This window comes from Poeciliopsis prolifica, unplaced genomic scaffold, assembly GCF_027474105.1.
Source record: "Poeciliopsis prolifica strain line A6 unplaced genomic scaffold, Auburn_PproV2 SCAFFOLD033, whole genome shotgun sequence".
Lineage (NCBI taxonomy): Eukaryota > Metazoa > Chordata > Actinopteri > Cyprinodontiformes > Poeciliidae > Poeciliopsis > Poeciliopsis prolifica.
The window spans coordinates 4,797,871-4,815,949 of record NW_026562408.1 but is presented as its reverse complement, the minus strand read 5'-3'; the positions used below and the strand labels follow the sequence as shown (position 1 = coordinate 4,815,949).

The window sequence follows — 18,079 nt, the reverse complement described above, 5'->3', positions numbered from 1 at the left end:
AAAGTTTGTAGGGAGGCAAATGCAAGAGAAACTGTTTCATCAAGGCTGCTGGCATACTTTCTATAAAGTATAGAAAGCATACTTTATGGCTTTAATGACTCCAAATCATTTTAATCCAAGCCCACAAAGAGCATGACAAAGATTTAAAGTGGGATACATAAAACAACTTAAGAGAGTACAAAATGTTACAGCAGCTCACATTCTGATGATTTGCAATCAGAACTTACAGCCGATAGATTTCTCCCTGGGAGATGACGGAGTTCTCGGTGAAATAGGGTCTGATCCCGACCCCGCAGCAGGCGCAGAAGCAGCCGGCAGACGAGCTGCGAGGGGCGGTCACCACTCCGGGAGGCATCGCGGTTAGCTGCCGACAACCGCCAACTAGAATCCCACAAGGATTAGCGCAAACGTAAAAACTACGCTAACTCACACTTTGTCGTTTTTTTTTTACGGTGAGGACGCAAAAAATCCCGCAAAGACGCTGACACGTTTATTAACAGAAACTGTGACGAAGCAGGTGCATCACCATCTGCTCAGCGGCTCCTTTCTCATGCGTCTGCGGCAAGCTGCGGTAAATCCTCCCGCTAAAGGGGAGGAGACACCGGCACGGTCCAATGGGAGGGATGCAGCATGTGGAGGTCTGGATGACGGATTATCAGGGGGAGAAATGATACAGAGGGGCTCTTGAGTAAGAGACCTAGATTAAGAAATATCTTTTTCAAACGTATATTACAACACACTGAAAAAGGCTGCATAGCCATTGGTCATTTTTCTTCTGTGAAGGATATTGCAACAAACATTTACAGGTTATGTAAATATGACTATTTTCATCGTAGCTCCTGAAGGTGATGGACATATTAGGCAGGGAATGAATATTTTGGCCAAGAAGTTGGTATTGTAAAGCAGGAAAATGGCCAAGAGTAAGGATTTGAGTGAAGGACAAAATGCTGTTTTTGTGGGATCTCTTTAAAACAGTTTCTGTTCACGACAGAAACTGTGGTAAACAAGTGACAGGGTCACATGCAGAGTGGCCCAAAAAAACAAGCCACAATAGCTCAAACCATAAAATCTCAATATCTTGAGCATCACAGAGTTTGTGAATGGGGTTGAATAGTCAGACATTTACCAAAAATGACAAATATTGGGAATATAAGCATTACATTTGGACCAAAGAGCAGTAAAAAGCCATGCAGAAACCTGCTTTTCTAAGGAATACTATGGAAACAAAATGCAGTGCAAATCTAAAATGTCAGATTGTAGTTTGTCAGCCATGACAGCACACCTCCAGAGGTCTAGTGGAGTCCAGGTCTCGACAGGTCATGGTTGTTGTGGAAAAGAAACTTTTAGGTAGGTTGACAGGCACAATTATGATAAAGCCCCTCAACATAAAACATAAGCTGGTTTAAATAATTGGATGGATGGATATTCAGATTTACCTTCTTTAAACAGCTTGTTGCAACTTTTCAGCTTCTTCCGACTTTAACTTTCTAAAATTTGCCTAAGATGTTTCTCATGTTTTCAATCCTGGTAAGAGAAAATCCCATTCTTGTGACTCTTGTTTAAGGAGTAATCATCCTCCCTCAGCATGAAGCATCTTGTGAATAGCGTGAGCTACATATTGATCATGTTTGTGTTTCCTGATCACTTCTACTGGGAGAATAGCATAACATATAGCAGGTCTGCGTTTTAGCCAGCTGCACCTGACACCGTGGGCATTTCCACAACAACAAAAACAAAAACAACGAAAAAAGACGATTGAGAAATTAAAACTGACAGTCCAGCCTTCCCATGTGTGTAGTAGAAACCTGATCATCGACTTGGGTCACGCTACCTGTTGATCACACATGGTTTCAGTTTTTAGGCCACGTTACATGCTGAGGGCAACTGCTTGGTCACCACCTGACAGCAAAACACTCCCCAGGATAAACAACAACTGCAGTTGTAGTCAACATGAGTAGTCTGCTATGTGCTGTGGCTCATGTATTACTGAGTGGGTCTGTCTGTAGACATTTATTTTTGGACATTCGAAGGTCTTCTTTGATCAAGGAGGAGATTGCTTAGACCAAAATACTTGCAGCAATCTTTAATCACCTTCATAATTTGATAGTTACCAAAACAACATGTAAACACACTGTTTACCTGGCCAACAATACTTATTTTTTTCTCAAAACAAGAGCCTTTACATAGTTCTCTGATTCTTTGTTACACACTTCTACAAGTGATAAGGGAGTATTAATGTCATTATTTGTACCACACATCACAGGTCGAGCTAGAAAAGGTCGGAGGCCAGCAGCGGAGTTATGTTTGTGTTTGTGTTGTTGAAGCCTCTTCTCATGTTCCACCTGACTGCTCTGTTTGTCTGCTGAAACTCACAGCAGACAATGACATGCGACAAAGGCAAGGATGTGGTTTGTGCAAGCAGGCACTAGACACTCCACTGTTACTCAACTGTTGCCACATGTATAAATACATACAGTGGCCTTACTGATTACAGAAGAGCCTTAAGTATATAATTTAAGAATACACACTCTACGGCCTGTACGGCCAATCTTCAATCAAGCATTATGGGACCAAATAAATCAGAATCAGCGTTTGGTTCTGTTACTGCACCAGAACCACTTTTAGGTATTGGTATTCAGCAGGAATATCACAGGAGCTGTTAAATCAGATTAACAGTCTCATCAATGATGTAAAATACTTTCTGCACACCAAGTTACAACAGGGTTGAATTGAAATGCTGAATTAAACCCTCATTCTATTTTTTTCTCCATCTAGAGTGTGAGCTTATAAGGGATCACAAATACTGATCAAAACTTTGAGAGAATCATCTTTAAATCCTCAGTCTCTTTGTAATGTCCCCTCTGTGGGTCAGCCAGTGAATGCTGCTGCTTTAGCTACCGCCATAGAGTGCTGATGTCACAAGGTTTAATCAGCAGCGCTGCAGAGGGCCTCGCTTACGTAGGCACAACCGCTGCATCACCACATCTGAGTCTGAATGACACACACATTTCAGCAACGTCAATAGGAATAAACTCGCTCAGATCCCTGGAAAAATTCATTCAGAATGCCGACTGATTCAAGACCCATCTGAGAGCATCATGATGCAGATTTAAAAGACAAAGAGAATAAAGAAAAAACACAATTAAAAGTTTCTATTAGTATTTAGGAAAAATACAGAGCTGGACCAACACTAGCCTGTCAAGGGTTTTGTTTCTGCTCTGGTCAGATTGGATTTATGTGTTATTTTTAACATTGCAGAATTGTTGTACCAAGACTAAGATATAGTTGGGATTAGATTTTATAGATTTATGTTTGTTTATGAGCACAATGAACCCACTGTTTATACCAAAATCATGCGCAATGTTGCGGAACCCATTCTGATATTTTTTTAGATTTGCTTCCCTGGGCCATATTTTTTAAAAAAAACATGATATACAGTTGCACTCTAAAGATGCTCTATTTATTAACAAAATGAATCCCTACTTAAATTAAAAGCCTTCTTAAAGAAATTAACTCTTTGATACCCTGCAGCTTTTTTAGGATGAATGTTTCAGATGTTACATATTTTATTTTGTGGCATCCTAACAAATAAAAAAAATAGTGAAGCTACTCTTTCAACAAGTCTATCCACCTCCTAGGAATTATCAGGGAGAAAAACTTTACACGTGTATTTAAGAAATTATGCTTATATTTATCTGAATAAACAATATTATACAAAACCACTCTTACACAGAAAAAAAAGAAATACTTCAGGTTAAAAATCCTGCACTGCATGGGCATACATGTGGAAACTTTGACTTTTGTCCCACTAAATGACTATAATTACTATGATTCCACTATTTTGGTGACAGCTGGAGAATTTTATATTGGCGTTGTTCAGCTTTGGGTAGAGGATAATACTCAGGTTCTCCACCAGCAGTTACTTCTGGTTACAGTGGCTCTCCAAATCAAAACAAAAGTCCCAGGGAGGAAACAAAGGTTTCTATTGTGAGCTATAAATGAAGACTGCAGAAAAGTTGGGACAGCACTTTAATTATAATGCCAGCTGTCAGGGATTCTTGACCATCAAAACAGCAACCTGGCCAGTTTACAAAACCCACCGAGGGCAGGGCAAGTTGGGCGAAGGTAGTTTAATAAGATGAAAAGACCGATTAAAAATATACACCTGCATGCAGGCACACCAAAATACCCCATTAAATTCAAAGACTTTCATTCAATGAACAGCAAACAGAGAAGTCAGATCACAAGTGGATGTGATCATCACAGCCTTTGAGAATTTGATTATTTTTCCCCTTTGATCAATTTATTCTTGATTTTTTTTAAGTGTGAAAAGGAGTCATCTTCCAGGGCACATCATTGTTCAGCCATGATGTGCCACTTAATTTCCACATTGAATTGCTGTGATTTACAACAATTTTCTATAATCTGATCAATATTGTTAATCAGCAGGAGGTGGCTTCGCGTTACTTTGTTTAGATCCTGGGTCATATCTGATATGAGCCTATTCACACAATTAGTGGAAACATGGTGTAATAATACAAGTTCTTCATCAAGATCGTTAATTCATTTATTATTAATTTGTTATTATTTATTTCATGATGCTTACCAAATGTTTAACTACCAAGAAAGATCAACTGATCTACAATGGTTTAGTAAATGAGTTGAAAATTTGGAAATTATAACCTTTGGTTATAAAAATCCTGGTTTGACAGCAAATTAGTATGCATTTCTTATACAGTACAGTTCTTTTTACAGAAATAAAACAGATAACCATCAGATTATTCAATAAACTTAATTTTACAGTGTTTTGTTTTTATTTTAGTAGCCAAGACATAAACAACATAAAAATATCTTCAAAACAACATTTGAAATGTATGAGTGACAGACATTTTCTCAAGCCTGTTATCAGAGTACATTAAACCTGGAAAATAGCATGTTGAACATTTTTATTGGATTCAGACACCAAAAATTGGATTTCAGATAACCTCCAGTTATCAGCTTCTGTAGCATCGCCCTTAAACAAGTTTAAAGAAGAAATTTTATCTCCTACTTCTCTAAACTAAAAGCATTTTTATTGATCGCATGGTGCTGTTCAGAAACAGAAGTAAACATCACTGAAGGTCTGAGATCATTTTTAAGTCAAGAAAAGTGCCAAGTCTTCAAACTGAACATTCTATAATAACTGAATGAAATTAAATGATAAAAAAAGATAATAGATCCTCTATATAGAACTCAAATACCATGAGGTAAAAAAATAAAAAATAAAATCAGCCAGATGCTGCCTTATTTTACTACAAATCTTCAAATTTTTAGAAATTGTTTAGCTTTCAGATCATATCAGTCTTTATTAGGATTTGAATGTAAAATGTATTAAACGATTCAAAGTTAACATGACATCCGATCGTGTACCTTCAACTAAGTAAACACGTACATAATAAACCCTTATGGGCAAGCAAAGACTTCCATGCCAGCTGCACAAATACAGACAATCATTTCTCTCAGAGGGATGGCGCAGAGCTCTGATGACCAGACAGACACGCAAATGCTCTGAATTTGGGAGTGGTTACCAATCTGTCCCTGGATCAGCAGGGCAGCTTCCCTGACCCACATACTGACATCAGCCCATCACAGGCGCTGCTGCCCTCTAAAGGACGGACAGAAAATAACCATCAAAGGATTTTAGGCTTTCACTTGTGATTAAATCTAACAAAGAAGTAAGAGTGCTCAACATTTAAACACATTTGGCAACGGATGTGATTACTGATCACTGTTGGGTCAAAAGCAGTTACAGCTGTGTTTGAGTGAAAGCGGGTAAACCAACTCTCTAGCTCCGCAGCAGCGAGGGGCAACCATGGACTGAGATGTGACAACAGCAGCAACAGCTCTCAGTCACATCAGATTTACAAAGAAAGATGGTCTGACGCATCACACAACCACAAGTTTAAGGTGGTATAACAACATTTGATTTAGGACATAGAAATCAAACTGTACACACACACAGAATTTATAATGAGTTTCATCCGAGACAAAAAACATGGGGCTGAAACTATTACCTCCTCGGCTGAGAGCGGCGATCATCCTCCCCACTACCGGACTCCTGGGAACAAACAAATAATATATCAGATTAAAAAATATAATGTACATTCTTTATTAAACATGCTAATATCTAAGGAGAGCCATGGCATCATTGTGAAAATGAAAAAAGAGTGAGGTTTGTTGGTTTCATCAGATTTTACATTTCTATTGCAAAATACAACAAAGATATTGGAATTTCACATTTTCCTAACATTACAAAGCTATAGTTTAAGGTAAATATGGAATCACAAAAACTATTAATGTCCTTTTCTAAAAACTGAATGCATTTTCAAATTCAAACAACAGATTATTGGCCTTCATTCAACAGTGGATAAAAGGAAAAACTATTTCACAGTTTTGTGCATTTGTTCAATTTTAAAATGTGTAACACAATTCTCAAATCTGGAGTGTATTATTCTAAACTAAAGGCAGCCTTTGTAAGGCACAATTTGTGATCTGTAATAAATTTTTGTTGTTTGGAAAACATCAAAAATAAAAAAAATTGTGTCAAAGTTGTTAATGGCATTCAAACCAGATCCAAATGAGGAACCACTGCTTCTGTTTTATAGGTGGAAACAGGAAGACAATTACTACTGGAACTGCTGTCATGAAATTGCACTGTTAAGCTGATTTAATAATGATTTAGAAAATAATAATAAAAAAACATACATGTCATGTACCAAGTGAGTTTCAAAAGAGACAGAATTCCAAAAACTTTATATTCAAACATAAAAAAATAACCTATTATGATGGGTGAAAAAACAGCAACTTTAACATTCACACACACAGGAGTCGCACAAAGAGAATAAAAGTACAAGTAGCATCTGTAGAGTGCTGCCTGGCAGAGACATGCGAAGGGGGCAGAGTTCAGCTCCAACTCAATTTACACACTCTGCAGGAAAATGATCTCATTCTGTTTTTAAGGTGTGGCTGAGCAGAGAATAACATTTTCACACACACAAACACCAACAAGCAGGGAGATGGGGAAAGCCAAAGAGTAAATAAACGTAATATGAAGCCTCGTTAAATGAAAAAGCCTAGGCTTGGCAGCAGATGAACACTTGGTGCTTATCTTCTAATGCCTGGTACTTATCTTGTTTATTCTAACTAGCCTTAACGACATTACTAAAACATCAGCAGCTTTACAAAAGCCAAGGGTGGATAGGTTGATGGTGGGCAACAATGAGCACAGACAAAAGATGACTGAAGCAAGGAAGAAAGCTATAATGGAGTATTATTTGCTGATTCATTCATGCAAATTGTAAACATGACCTTGGCATGTTTTGTATCCCAGAGTAGAAAGAGGATAGAAAGATTTTGACCAAGCCATCTTAGGAATAATAGATTAAAATCGCGTTAAACTATCATTGGCGGTTCTGACAACACTGCTATGGCTGTAGCTTAATAAAATAACCGCAACGGGTGGTGCTCATCCTCTTTCAGCCAACATATCCGCAGGTTTCTATTGTCGGCTGTCAGACAGAACAGCCTAGGAGACAGTTAAAATAAATCCTAAGCACAGATGCATGTCTGGGGTAAACTATGAGCAGCTGGAAACATGAGCACAATAACATGATTGCTCTGTTCATAGCTTATTTGAACAGAAATAAACAAAGCATCAGTGAACAAACCTAAAAAGCTCTAATTTTTATACATATACGTTTGGTTGGATCACATTTAAATATTGTACAAGTTACAATTTTGGAAAAAAATCCGTTATACCAGTGATCAGCAAAAAGAAAGCTCTCTGAATGACTGCACAAATGTAAAGAACTTTATCGTAAAGACGGTAGGTTTTGATTTTGTGTCAGAAGATGGATCTCTGGTTTTTTTTATGCAGGCGTGTCACATGCTGCTACCACCTGAGCTTTGTTTGGATAAGAAAACAAAGATTTTGCATACATGAAAATGTGAGAATTTTCCAAGCTGAATGGAAATGTGAGCCCTGAGCAAAAGGGGCAACAGAAACTGGACCCAAGTTTCTGCTCATGTACAACATCCTGCATTAGCTGCCTTCATTAGAAAAATACTAAAAAGATTGTTATCAAGAGGCCAACGGATGGCTTCAGCATGTGTGCGTCACACGATGGATTTCCCCTAACTCAGGGATAGTTCAAGGAAATGTTACAATAAACATGTTGAGGGCAAACAGCTAATTGGCATTTCATTAAACGTCTTCACAGAACACACATCATATATATTCAAATACGGGAAGCTGTGCAATTTGTTATTGCAGTATTTGAGCATAGGTCACAAGGTAAAAGCATATTTCCACCTGAAAGCACTTCCCTACCATTTACTCCATTACTTAAGCAGCTTTTCTTTCCCTGGGTCAAAAGTAAAACCTCTAAAATGAGATTAAAACTCAGATTGGCTACTAATATTTGCAGCATTCTCTCATCTATGCTGTTTGTTTTTGTGATTCCTGAGGAAAACAAGACAAATGTGTGTGTGCACAGCAAGGCGGTTATCACTATGCCTACTCACAGAACCTGTTTTCCTCTCAGAACACAAAAGGCAAGGGGTCAATTTTCAAGGCCATTGTACTAAGACTGAAATTCTTTCTGTTTAAAAAGTAACTTATCATCAGCGTCTTATTCAGGAACATAGCAGGGGAAAAGCAAATAGATTATTAATCTGATGTAATAATGGTTTACTTGTAAGGAAACTGTAATTCTGAAACACTTTAGCAATTATGTTTGACTGGATGCCGTAGGTTTGGGTCAGTGTTGGAGATTCGCACCATGAAAGCCATGGCTCTTTCAGCAGTTTCACAGTGTTGCCACAAATCAATGACAAAGGTATGATGTGACAGGAGGAAGCACAGTGAAGCAATGGTCAGCAGTGCTGCCTTGCACCAAGAAAGTTCCGGGTTCGAATCCTTACCTGGGCTCTTTCTGCATTGTGTTTGTATATTCTCTCCTATGGTTTTCTTTAAGACTCCAGCTTCCACTCACAGTCCAAAAACTTGACTGTTCTGTTCATTGATCTCTGTCTCTTGTGGCTGTTTTACCTGTTTGTCAAGCCTGTTTGTTGCCCTGTGTTGGACTGGTGACCTGTCCAAGGTGTACCCTGCCTTATGTCCAATGACTGCTGGAGAAAGGGAACCAGATCACAGGATGGATGATCTAATTGTTTTTCTTTAAAGCAGAAAAGTTATAGTATTGGTATACAAACAAATTACCTATGTAAACTTAAGAAAAAATGAAGAACAACCACTCACTAGACAAAATAATCTTTCTGCAGAGATAACCCAATGAAATGGCCTGAGATTAAAATCGGACAAGTGACCCTCTGATTAGTGATTAGCATAAAAAAAAACAAAACTTTTTTTTGTCAGTATATTCTTCAAAATTTACAATTTGCACAACTTCAAGTGTATAACTACAATAACTAACACTATGTGCATTAATGTACTTTTATTAAGTGGCAAAAATATACGTTAACCTCTCCAGATTGCATGCGTCTTTCAAATTACACAATGACACTCGCATTTCTGAGCAAGCATGCACTGGTAAAAAAAAAATCTGTAAACTTCACTGCCTAAGGCGTCACAAACAGTACACAAACAGCTGCACCTACACAGGAAGTGTGCACACAAGCCTGATTTTGTGTGTGTGTGTGTACAAGTTTGCTTGTAGATTACTTCCTCTCTCATTTCAGGTGGTTCCTGTTTCTCTGGACCTTAGACCTCCAAAGGAAAGGACAACTCCAAAAACACCTGTCTTTCTCATTTGCATGGGACTACCTTCACAACACAACACCACACACAGAAACAGGAAGAGAGGGGAAGACTGTGCAGAGTGTGTCTGGGGAGGTGACAGACATGCAAAGACATAGACACACGTCCATATTCGGCCATATACAAAGAAAGTTCACATAACTCCTTTAAGAGGAAGCACAAATCCCATGGCATTTTGTTTGTTCTCGTTGAGCCGAAACAATGCCTCACACATGTAGAGCAGATAAAAGAGAGGAACTTAGTTAAGGATCTGAGTAGAACATAAGCTTTTTTATCTGGTTGGAAATGTACATACAACAGCCATTTTAACGGGAAATTACGTAAAGCCTAATTTCTCTGGAAGCCAATAGTGTGATGCTTTGGAAACTAAAATCGACCAACACAGACCAGAAGGCAATTTCTGAGCAGGTTTACTTTGCATTAAGTAACTAACTGAAAAATGATGTGCTATATTTCACGCATGCGCACGGGTACAAAGGCAAAGCACTTGGAGACAGTCAGCAGCCGTTAAAAAAGACAGCGGAAACGGAGCCGCGGGCCGCCTTCGACGACGGGAACATGTGGCTTAAGGTGACAGTGGAAGCTACAGAAGAGGAGGGTGGATTAAATTAAGAGCAAAAATGAAAGCGGCTCTCACCGAAACGCAGGGGCTGGAGCTGGTGCTGGGGGTCGGTGAACGCTGTACGGTAACCAGCGCCATTCAGCGACCGGGAAGGGGGCACCTGTGAGGAAGCGATGGCGTCGAGACGAGCATAGCTGTCCTGAGAGGGGAAAACCTCCGGAGAAGCCGAGTTATTTGTTTCCTCTGGCTGTTTTTCCTCTTCTTTCTCTCTGGTCGCGGACAGTTTGACTACTCCCCGGCTGTTTCCTCTGTCAATTTCAGCTGCGCATGCGCAACTATCCCTGGCTTGTCAATCTCGATTAACCGTCTGAGTGCCGGGTGTAAACAAAGCAGCCGTGAGACGTGTGCCTCAGGCTGGCAATAATCTCACTTCTAACAATATAGTTATGAATTTCAATTGAAAAACTTGAATTTCTTTCCTGACAAATACGGTCAATCATTAGATACACACAAATATGTCCCTGAGACACCCCTGGTATAATTGAACAAAACTAGATTAAACTGAATAAATAAGTCTTTGTCTGGGATTTAATAGTCCACCTACAATCTAACTATGTCTTATGGTCATGGAAAATTGTTGGTAACTGAAATAACAGTTGGCTGAAGAATGTTAGTGATGCATGTCTCCCTATTAGTAGGGAGCACAATGCAATTCTTGATAAACTGAAGTACAAATACGCTTATCTAACATTTCAGACAAACGAAAAGCAATTAGACATTTTGTGAAGGAAAACATTTAAATATATTATGCAAAATTAATTTGTATCATCAGTTGTCAAAGCAAGTGACAATATCTTAACCTATTTCTGTACCTGAAACAAAATGTATGAGAAATTATCAAAAACACAAAATTTACCACGGAGTTAAATAACCAAGTATGGCAAAACCTTATTACCTGTATAAATAGAAGACTTATGCATTCATGGAAAAAAAAACTGCACACAAAGGTCAGTATTAAAACCCACCACTTTCTATCTGTGGTAACAATAGATTCAGCTTTATTCAAAATTATAACACAAATTCTGAAAATGGCTCAGAAAAGCCACGAATAATAAAAATGACTAGGGAAATTATAGAGACTTAAAAAAATTAAAACATCTGTACAGGGATTTCTGACAATGGAGATGCAAACTATTGAAAAACAAATCAACAGACACAGCTGCTAAATACGTAAAAAGAATAAAATGAACAGCAATAGCACCAGGGAAAGTACAAACAGTGACAAATTCAAAGATGGCATTTGTGACTTCTCGTTTCTTCAGTTAAAACATTTGTGATTCACCATAGCTTGCAGTTCACCACAGAGCTGGTGAGAAATGTTTATGAGAAAATTGTCATAATACACAAAGACTTTATTTACAGATAATAGATCACTTTAAAAAATAACCATTGGCATGCTGCTATTTTTTAGTGCTTTAGTTTAAAACTGTGTTACTGGAGCCAACCATTGCAGTTCTCACTGAAAGATATATGGTTGTTTTCCCAACGGTTGCTAACTCGTACATTTTTTACATTTGCATATACAAAGTGTAGTGGCTATAAGAAGTTGGATTACATTTCACAACTCTGGTGATGTAGCCTGTCTGTCTAAACCTGTACTGCTGCAGTGTTATCTTCACCGCCTGAGGCCGTGCACAGATTGATGATAACAGGAAGCATAGCCTGTAACAAGCACTTGTATGTGTGTCATTGAAAGAGGCAGCACAGCCCAGATACCAGACTGTGCAGCAGTATGCATATAAGGAAATTGTTGTAGTTATTACTATGACCTGTTTGCAGACTGGTTTCATTTTGATAATCAGACAGGAATGACAAAAAATTATAGATTAAAGCGATGAATCACAACACTTGGAGCCAATCTGAAACAAATATTCAAACCATTCATATCATTTCCTGGTTGATGTCAGTTCTCTTCTATTTATGCGTCATTCAAAAGCATCAGAAGGAATTTTTAGATCTCATTTTTGTCCCTTCTTTTAACATCCTTTGTCTTTATGACTGCCTGCGTGTCGTTTTAGTCATTCACATCTGAGCTCCCTCTATCAGCACTCTTCATTCGTGTGTCAGGCTGCTTTGTTTGTTCTATTTGTACCAAGGGGATTAGCAGTTAGTGCAGAGAGGAGATGAGATGCAGATTATGACAGAGATAATAGTCTTTGGATTTAGACTCATTCAGAGGAAGCTGTGGGAATATGAAACCACAGGTTAAATCACAAGTGAGCCATGAGCTCTGTGATCTGCCCCAACATAATGGCTTAACACTTACAGAAACAGGTGAGACAGCAATGAAACCGTGTAAAGTTTCTGTCCGCAGATGCTGTTATTGCTCATGCTGCTCCACTCTGACAATGATAGAAAAATCACTTTTAATTTTTACAGTATTTCAACAGATATATACTGTATCCCTGGGCCTCCTGTTAGTATTAATTATTGTATTTGAAACACCAAAAAACCACAGGCTCCATGCATGTTCAGTAAGACCTGTGGCCATCTTAACTTGATAAACTTGACTGGATTTAGCAGGATTGTTAGAATCATTTTAATTTGCTAAATCATTTATTTCTGTTGGATATAGTTTGAATCTCACTATGTTTGAACAAGCAATGGCAACACCACACAACAAAAAATAAAAACAAAATTTATCGTCAAAAGCACATAAATTGTGCAATACATTTGTGTCCCCCAAAATATAAAGTAAAATTAATTAAATTGTTTAAGCAAAATTTAATTAATTTTAAATTAATTCATAAAAATAGTATCATATTTATCACAATGTGCACTCTATGCAGATTTGGACTCACACTGGGCCCCACACGGAGATATTGTGATCTAATCTGGCTGTATGTTTCCCTTATTTGGTTGAGGCAAACTACAAATAGGGCACCAAATAGCCCTGTTTGTAGTTTCAGCAGTTGTTTTCTTCTTACCAATCATTAGAGTCATGCATAATAAATTAGAATGTTATTGAAACGTTTGCTATTTTGATAACACAATTCAGCAAGTGAAACAGATTACTGAGATTAATTATGCTCAAGTTGATGTTTTCAAGTCTTAGTTTCTGTTAATTATGATGATTTTCCAGTTACAGCAATGAAAGCTTGACATTTTGTTCTTCTGTACAACATAAAAAGTAAAGAAATGTGACCTTATTGAATTATATGCTAAATACCAGCTCAAATGTTGTTTTCAAAATGTACTTTTAATCCGACAAACATGCATCAATTGATTGAATATGAACTCAAGTACCTTTTAGACCTTGAATGTGATAACATGTATCAGCTTAGAGGAGTATGAGTGGCCACACAATAAGCAACGAAAAGCCTCAGAAAACACCTGAAGTCTCACATGCTGAACAAATATTTTTAATGCAAAGAAATTGTCATACTTACACAGAGCTACCATTATGTTTGGATCTAAACATCTTTATATTGTTTAAATTAACATGTTACTTTGGTGCAAAAACGCTCCCTATTGGCAGAATCAATTGTAACACATGTGCCTTTAATAAGATATTAAAACGCTACACAATACTAAAATTTATATGACGTATAGATCTTTTTAAAACATTAAGCCAAAAAATAAATAAACAAATAATCATAAATGAATGACTAATGGACATTTCTGTTGGAATTTTCTAATTTCAAAGTACTCCGAAATCTATTTTCCTTTAATTTATTTAGAGAAATATATTACTAAAAATACACCTCGTGTTTGAAGTGGTTGTGTTCATGTTTCAAAATATTTGCGTTATAGCTTTTATTAGTTTGTGCAGTAAAATACTTTCGTGACATTTGTGTGTCGAATCTGCTGTGCGCGATCGCAGACAGCAGGGTAAAGATGGCGCTCCCTACAAAACAGTGAGTTACAAACAAGCTAACAAGGCTAAAGCTACGAGTGAATGTTTTTCTGGTTTAGAATAAATCAATTTGGTGTTGTTTCTGATATTGTTATTCTTGTAATGTTAATATAGGACTCACTGAATTATTAAAAATAGCAGATTTGTATTGCTGCTGTTTGAAAACAGTTAACGTTACGCTGCTAACCTACACCAGAGAGGTAGCTTTCGTTTACCATGACTTTTTAACGTCAGTTTTTATAAAAGTGTATTTCTTTTTAAACTAGTTAAAAGGTAACTTTTAACTGTAACCTAACTCGTGAATGTAATCGGAGAGGGTTAGTCCCATTTATACCCTAAAGCCACAAATCGTGTGCAAAACACAAATCTTTGATACGTTAGTGTTTAGCATGATGTCCATTGTGTGCTTGAATATTTCGTTAGTTTTGCAATTCGCAAAGTGCTTATAGTTTTAACTAGTGAACGTAAATATCTCCTAATACATCTGACTGTAGGAAAGAGCTTGGGCTGTTTGTGTACATTTATAGTTTGTGTATATATCCATTCCTCTGGTGCCAGTTTCTCCCAATTCCTTAATATGAACACACAAAAATGCACATTGTTTTTGGATTGTATCTTCACGTTTTTTCGTGAACAGTGCCCATAGCTGCAAAACTGAACGTTCTTCTCTTTAAAACTTGAAGATATTGTCACAAAGACATAGACTATTACTCAACCCATTATAGTTTCTCCTAACTATAATGTTTGAGTTCTTCATGAAGAAAGCAATGTTCACAATAAGTATGCTGTCTACAACATCTAAGATCATCGTCTTTTCTTAATACCGGTTGTTGTTTTATGATTAACCCTTAGAGTAAACACATACCACCAGACAGAGTTTAATAAACGCTGTTGTTGTCCTTCAGGTATGGGCTAATCTTGCCCCAGAAGAAAGGAGGCTCAAAAAACACAATTCTGCCAAAACACTCAGTTTTTGGAGATGACTCAGATGACGAAGTGGGTAAACATTTGAGTTTACTATGTGTCAGTAGCCAATGCTGGGGAAAACTTAATTTATTTCTACCAAACACCAAATGTCATGTTTCATTCTTCAGACGTCAGTTGGAGAGACTCTACAGAAAGAGGCTATCAAGAAGAAGATGATGAAACAGGTGGGAGAAATAAAATATTTGTTGGTTTTGTGAAGTGTCATTTCTCTGCAATTTGCTATTTTTCTGGAGTCTGTCCATTTTTCTTTGTTCCCTTTTTTTTGTTCAAAGACTCGTTTGGAGATGCAGAAGGCCCTGGAGCAGGACAGCACCGTTTACGACTACGATGCAGTCTACGATGACATGCAAAAGCAGAAACTCGAGAGCAGCAAGAAAGTCCTGACAGGAGCTGACAAAAGGGTAAATTCTCTTATGCTAAACGCTGTCTGATGCATGTAGCTGCTCTGATTATAACGGTTGTCTCATTTCGGTGTGGCTTAATAAAAAACAAACCACAAGCCTTAAGAGCACTTTTTTTTTTTTTTGCCTGTTTGTCATGTTACAGCCTAAATATATCCATCAATTAATGAAAGCGGTGGAGGAGCGAAAGAAAGAACAAGAGCGGAGAGATGAGCGGAAGATTCAGAAGGAGAGGGAGGCAGAGGGGGAGAAGTTTGCTGATAAAGAGGCCTACGTAACGTCGGCCTACAAGAAGAAGCTGGAGGAGCAGAAGGAGGAAGAGGAGAGAGAGAAAAGACAGGCAGAGATAGAAGGTTGGAATAATGCTTTCCATCTGCATTCGCACTGCACTTATTATATCACATTGTTCTGAGTTTAAATGAAACAAAGTTTGTGTCTTAGTTTAGTTCACTTATTGAGTTACAAGCTAATTACAGCAGCCCCTACACCTAATAGGACCAAAGGTAAAAATATATATAAATAAAAGTTATTTAAATGCCTTAAATTGATGTAATCTTTTATTGCAGTTGCACAACCCAAACATCTATTCTGTTTTTTTTCTGTCAACCCTCTGATGCGTGAGTGACTGACTATACAGTCTTCCGTGAGTGGGTCTTTCATATTTATGGAAGAGATGAAATGATTTATACATATTTGTTTTTTTCCATTTAGCTGCTCTGGACGTGAGGAAGCAGAAAGATCTGAGCGGCTTCTATCGACACCTGCTGAATCAGACTGTTGGAGAGGAGGAGATCCCAGATCGCTCAGCTAACAAGTTAGCTTAAGTTAAATTAAAGCACTATTATTTTTAAAGCTTCTGGTAATCTTAATCTCTCTTAATGTATTTTTTCACTCCATAGAAATCAACCTTCAGAATCATCAAAGGAAGCTGAGAGGACCTCGCCCGCTCCGTCCCCTCCAGCCCAGGAGAACATCCTCAGCTCAGGCAGCGACTCTGAGGAGGACCAAAAGCCAAAGACTGGATTTAATAAACCAGGTGGAGCCTCAGGTCACTCAAATCGTCAGTACAGGCAGAGGTCGCCTTCATCCGGGAGTGGAGAGGAGAAGGGAACAGAGAGGGACAGAGACAGACATAAGAAGAGCCACAGAGACAAAGACAGAGGGAGGGACAGAGACAGAGACAGACACCATGGAAGGGAAAGGGACGACAGACATGGAGACAGAAGAAGTGACCGGGACAGACGGAAGGATAGGGACAGAGACAGGGGTAGAGACGATGACAGAAGCAGAGGCAGAAGGGATTCGGAGAGGGAAGAAAGACATGGAAAGAGGGAAAGAAGTCCTAAAGAAAGGCATGGGAAGAGGGAGAGAAGTCCAAGAGAGAGGGAGAAGAATGGTGAGAAGGATAAAAGGAGGAATTCAGAAGAAGACAAACGGAGGGACAAAGATCAGGAGGAAGAGAAGGAGAGGAAGAAAGAGAGGGAAAAGGCAGGAGTGAATGAGGAAGATGCCGATGATGCAGAATCAGTCATGCAGGCCTCAAAGCAAAAAGATGACAAACAGGAAAAAGAGGGTGAGGAGGCAGAGGAAAAGGCTAACAAGTTTGCAAAGCGCAGCACCGAACAGACTGTGACTTCAGCGCGAGATCGCTACATGGCCCGACAGATGGCCCGCTCTGCAAATAAGACCTACATCGAGAAGGAGGAGGACTGACACCATGCATAACTCAAGAACATCTCTGCGTTTCACTCGACTTTCATCTGAGTTCATATGTTTAGAATAAGGTTGTAGTGTTTTCATAAAAAAAAACAAAAAAAACATTGAAACTTCAGTAAATACTCCTTTCACTCATAGTTTTTGAACCATCTAGTCTGCAGATTTGAGCACAAACTAAACACTTTATTTAACTTTTCAAAATACTGTAGAAATGAGTAAATATCCCTCAGAAGAGGAAAAAAATCCCCCTTCACATGAAAACACATTGTTGAAGAGTTTACAGGCCAAATGCAGGTTGAAATAAACTCAGGTCAGTAAAAAAAAGCCAACGGTACACATTGGGTAAAATCCAGTAAGTGTAGTGCTTTTTATGAGTTTTGTTTTATTCTCCTGGGTTCAGAACAGCCGCCATTAGCTATGAGAGAAGTTTAAGATATTTTACCAGGATGCAATTGGATGGATACTTGGGAAAAGTTTCGGTTTTTCATCTCTTCAGTGGGCAATGAGTTAATTAAATTTCTGGTTCAACCTTCTGCTGCCTGAATTATTTGTGTTTTGACGTTCACGTGTGTGAAAATGTGATGCAGAAACAGTTCTCTGCAATTATTGTACTGCAAAAAAACTAATCTTACCAAGAAATTTGAACACACTTGAAATAAAAACATCCAAGGTATTTTTTT

At 38.2% G+C, this 18,079-nt stretch overlaps 2 protein-coding genes across 4 annotated transcripts in view; one reads left to right on the top strand and one right to left on the bottom strand.

The window, feature by feature from the left end:
* ssh2b (slingshot protein phosphatase 2b) overlaps window positions 1-10,707 on the bottom strand; it is a 21,005-nt gene extending 10,298 nt beyond the window's left edge. Inside the window, exons 1-2 of one of the 2 annotated variants that reach the window (XM_055051418.1) lie at window positions 10,455-10,707; window positions 6,054-6,097 (exon numbers count right to left, since the gene is read on the bottom strand). In XM_055051418.1, coding sequence (XP_054907393.1) covers window positions 6,054-6,097; window positions 10,455-10,517 — 107 coding nt within the window. In that variant the 5' untranslated portion in view covers window positions 10,518-10,707. Of the gene's footprint in view, window positions 1-227; window positions 723-6,053; window positions 6,098-10,454 lie in introns of those variants that run through there. The other variant, XM_055051417.1, reaches the window with a different exon arrangement.
* On the top strand, window positions 10,286-18,079 carry nsrp1 (nuclear speckle splicing regulatory protein 1). 2 transcript variants are annotated; one of them, XM_055051420.1, is made up of 7 exons: window positions 10,286-10,387; window positions 15,201-15,291; window positions 15,390-15,446; window positions 15,555-15,683; window positions 15,829-16,036; window positions 16,395-16,497; window positions 16,583-18,079. In XM_055051420.1, the coding sequence occupies exons 3-7, from the start codon at window positions 15,435-15,437 to the stop codon at window positions 17,394-17,396; spliced, it is 1,266 nt and encodes a 421-aa protein (XP_054907395.1). In that variant the 5' UTR covers window positions 10,286-10,387; window positions 15,201-15,291; window positions 15,390-15,434; the 3' UTR covers window positions 17,397-18,079. The 2 variants fall into 2 exon arrangements, with proteins under 2 accessions (XP_054907395.1, XP_054907394.1); XM_055051419.1 differs by lacking the exon at window positions 10,286-10,387 and adding an exon at window positions 14,260-14,296.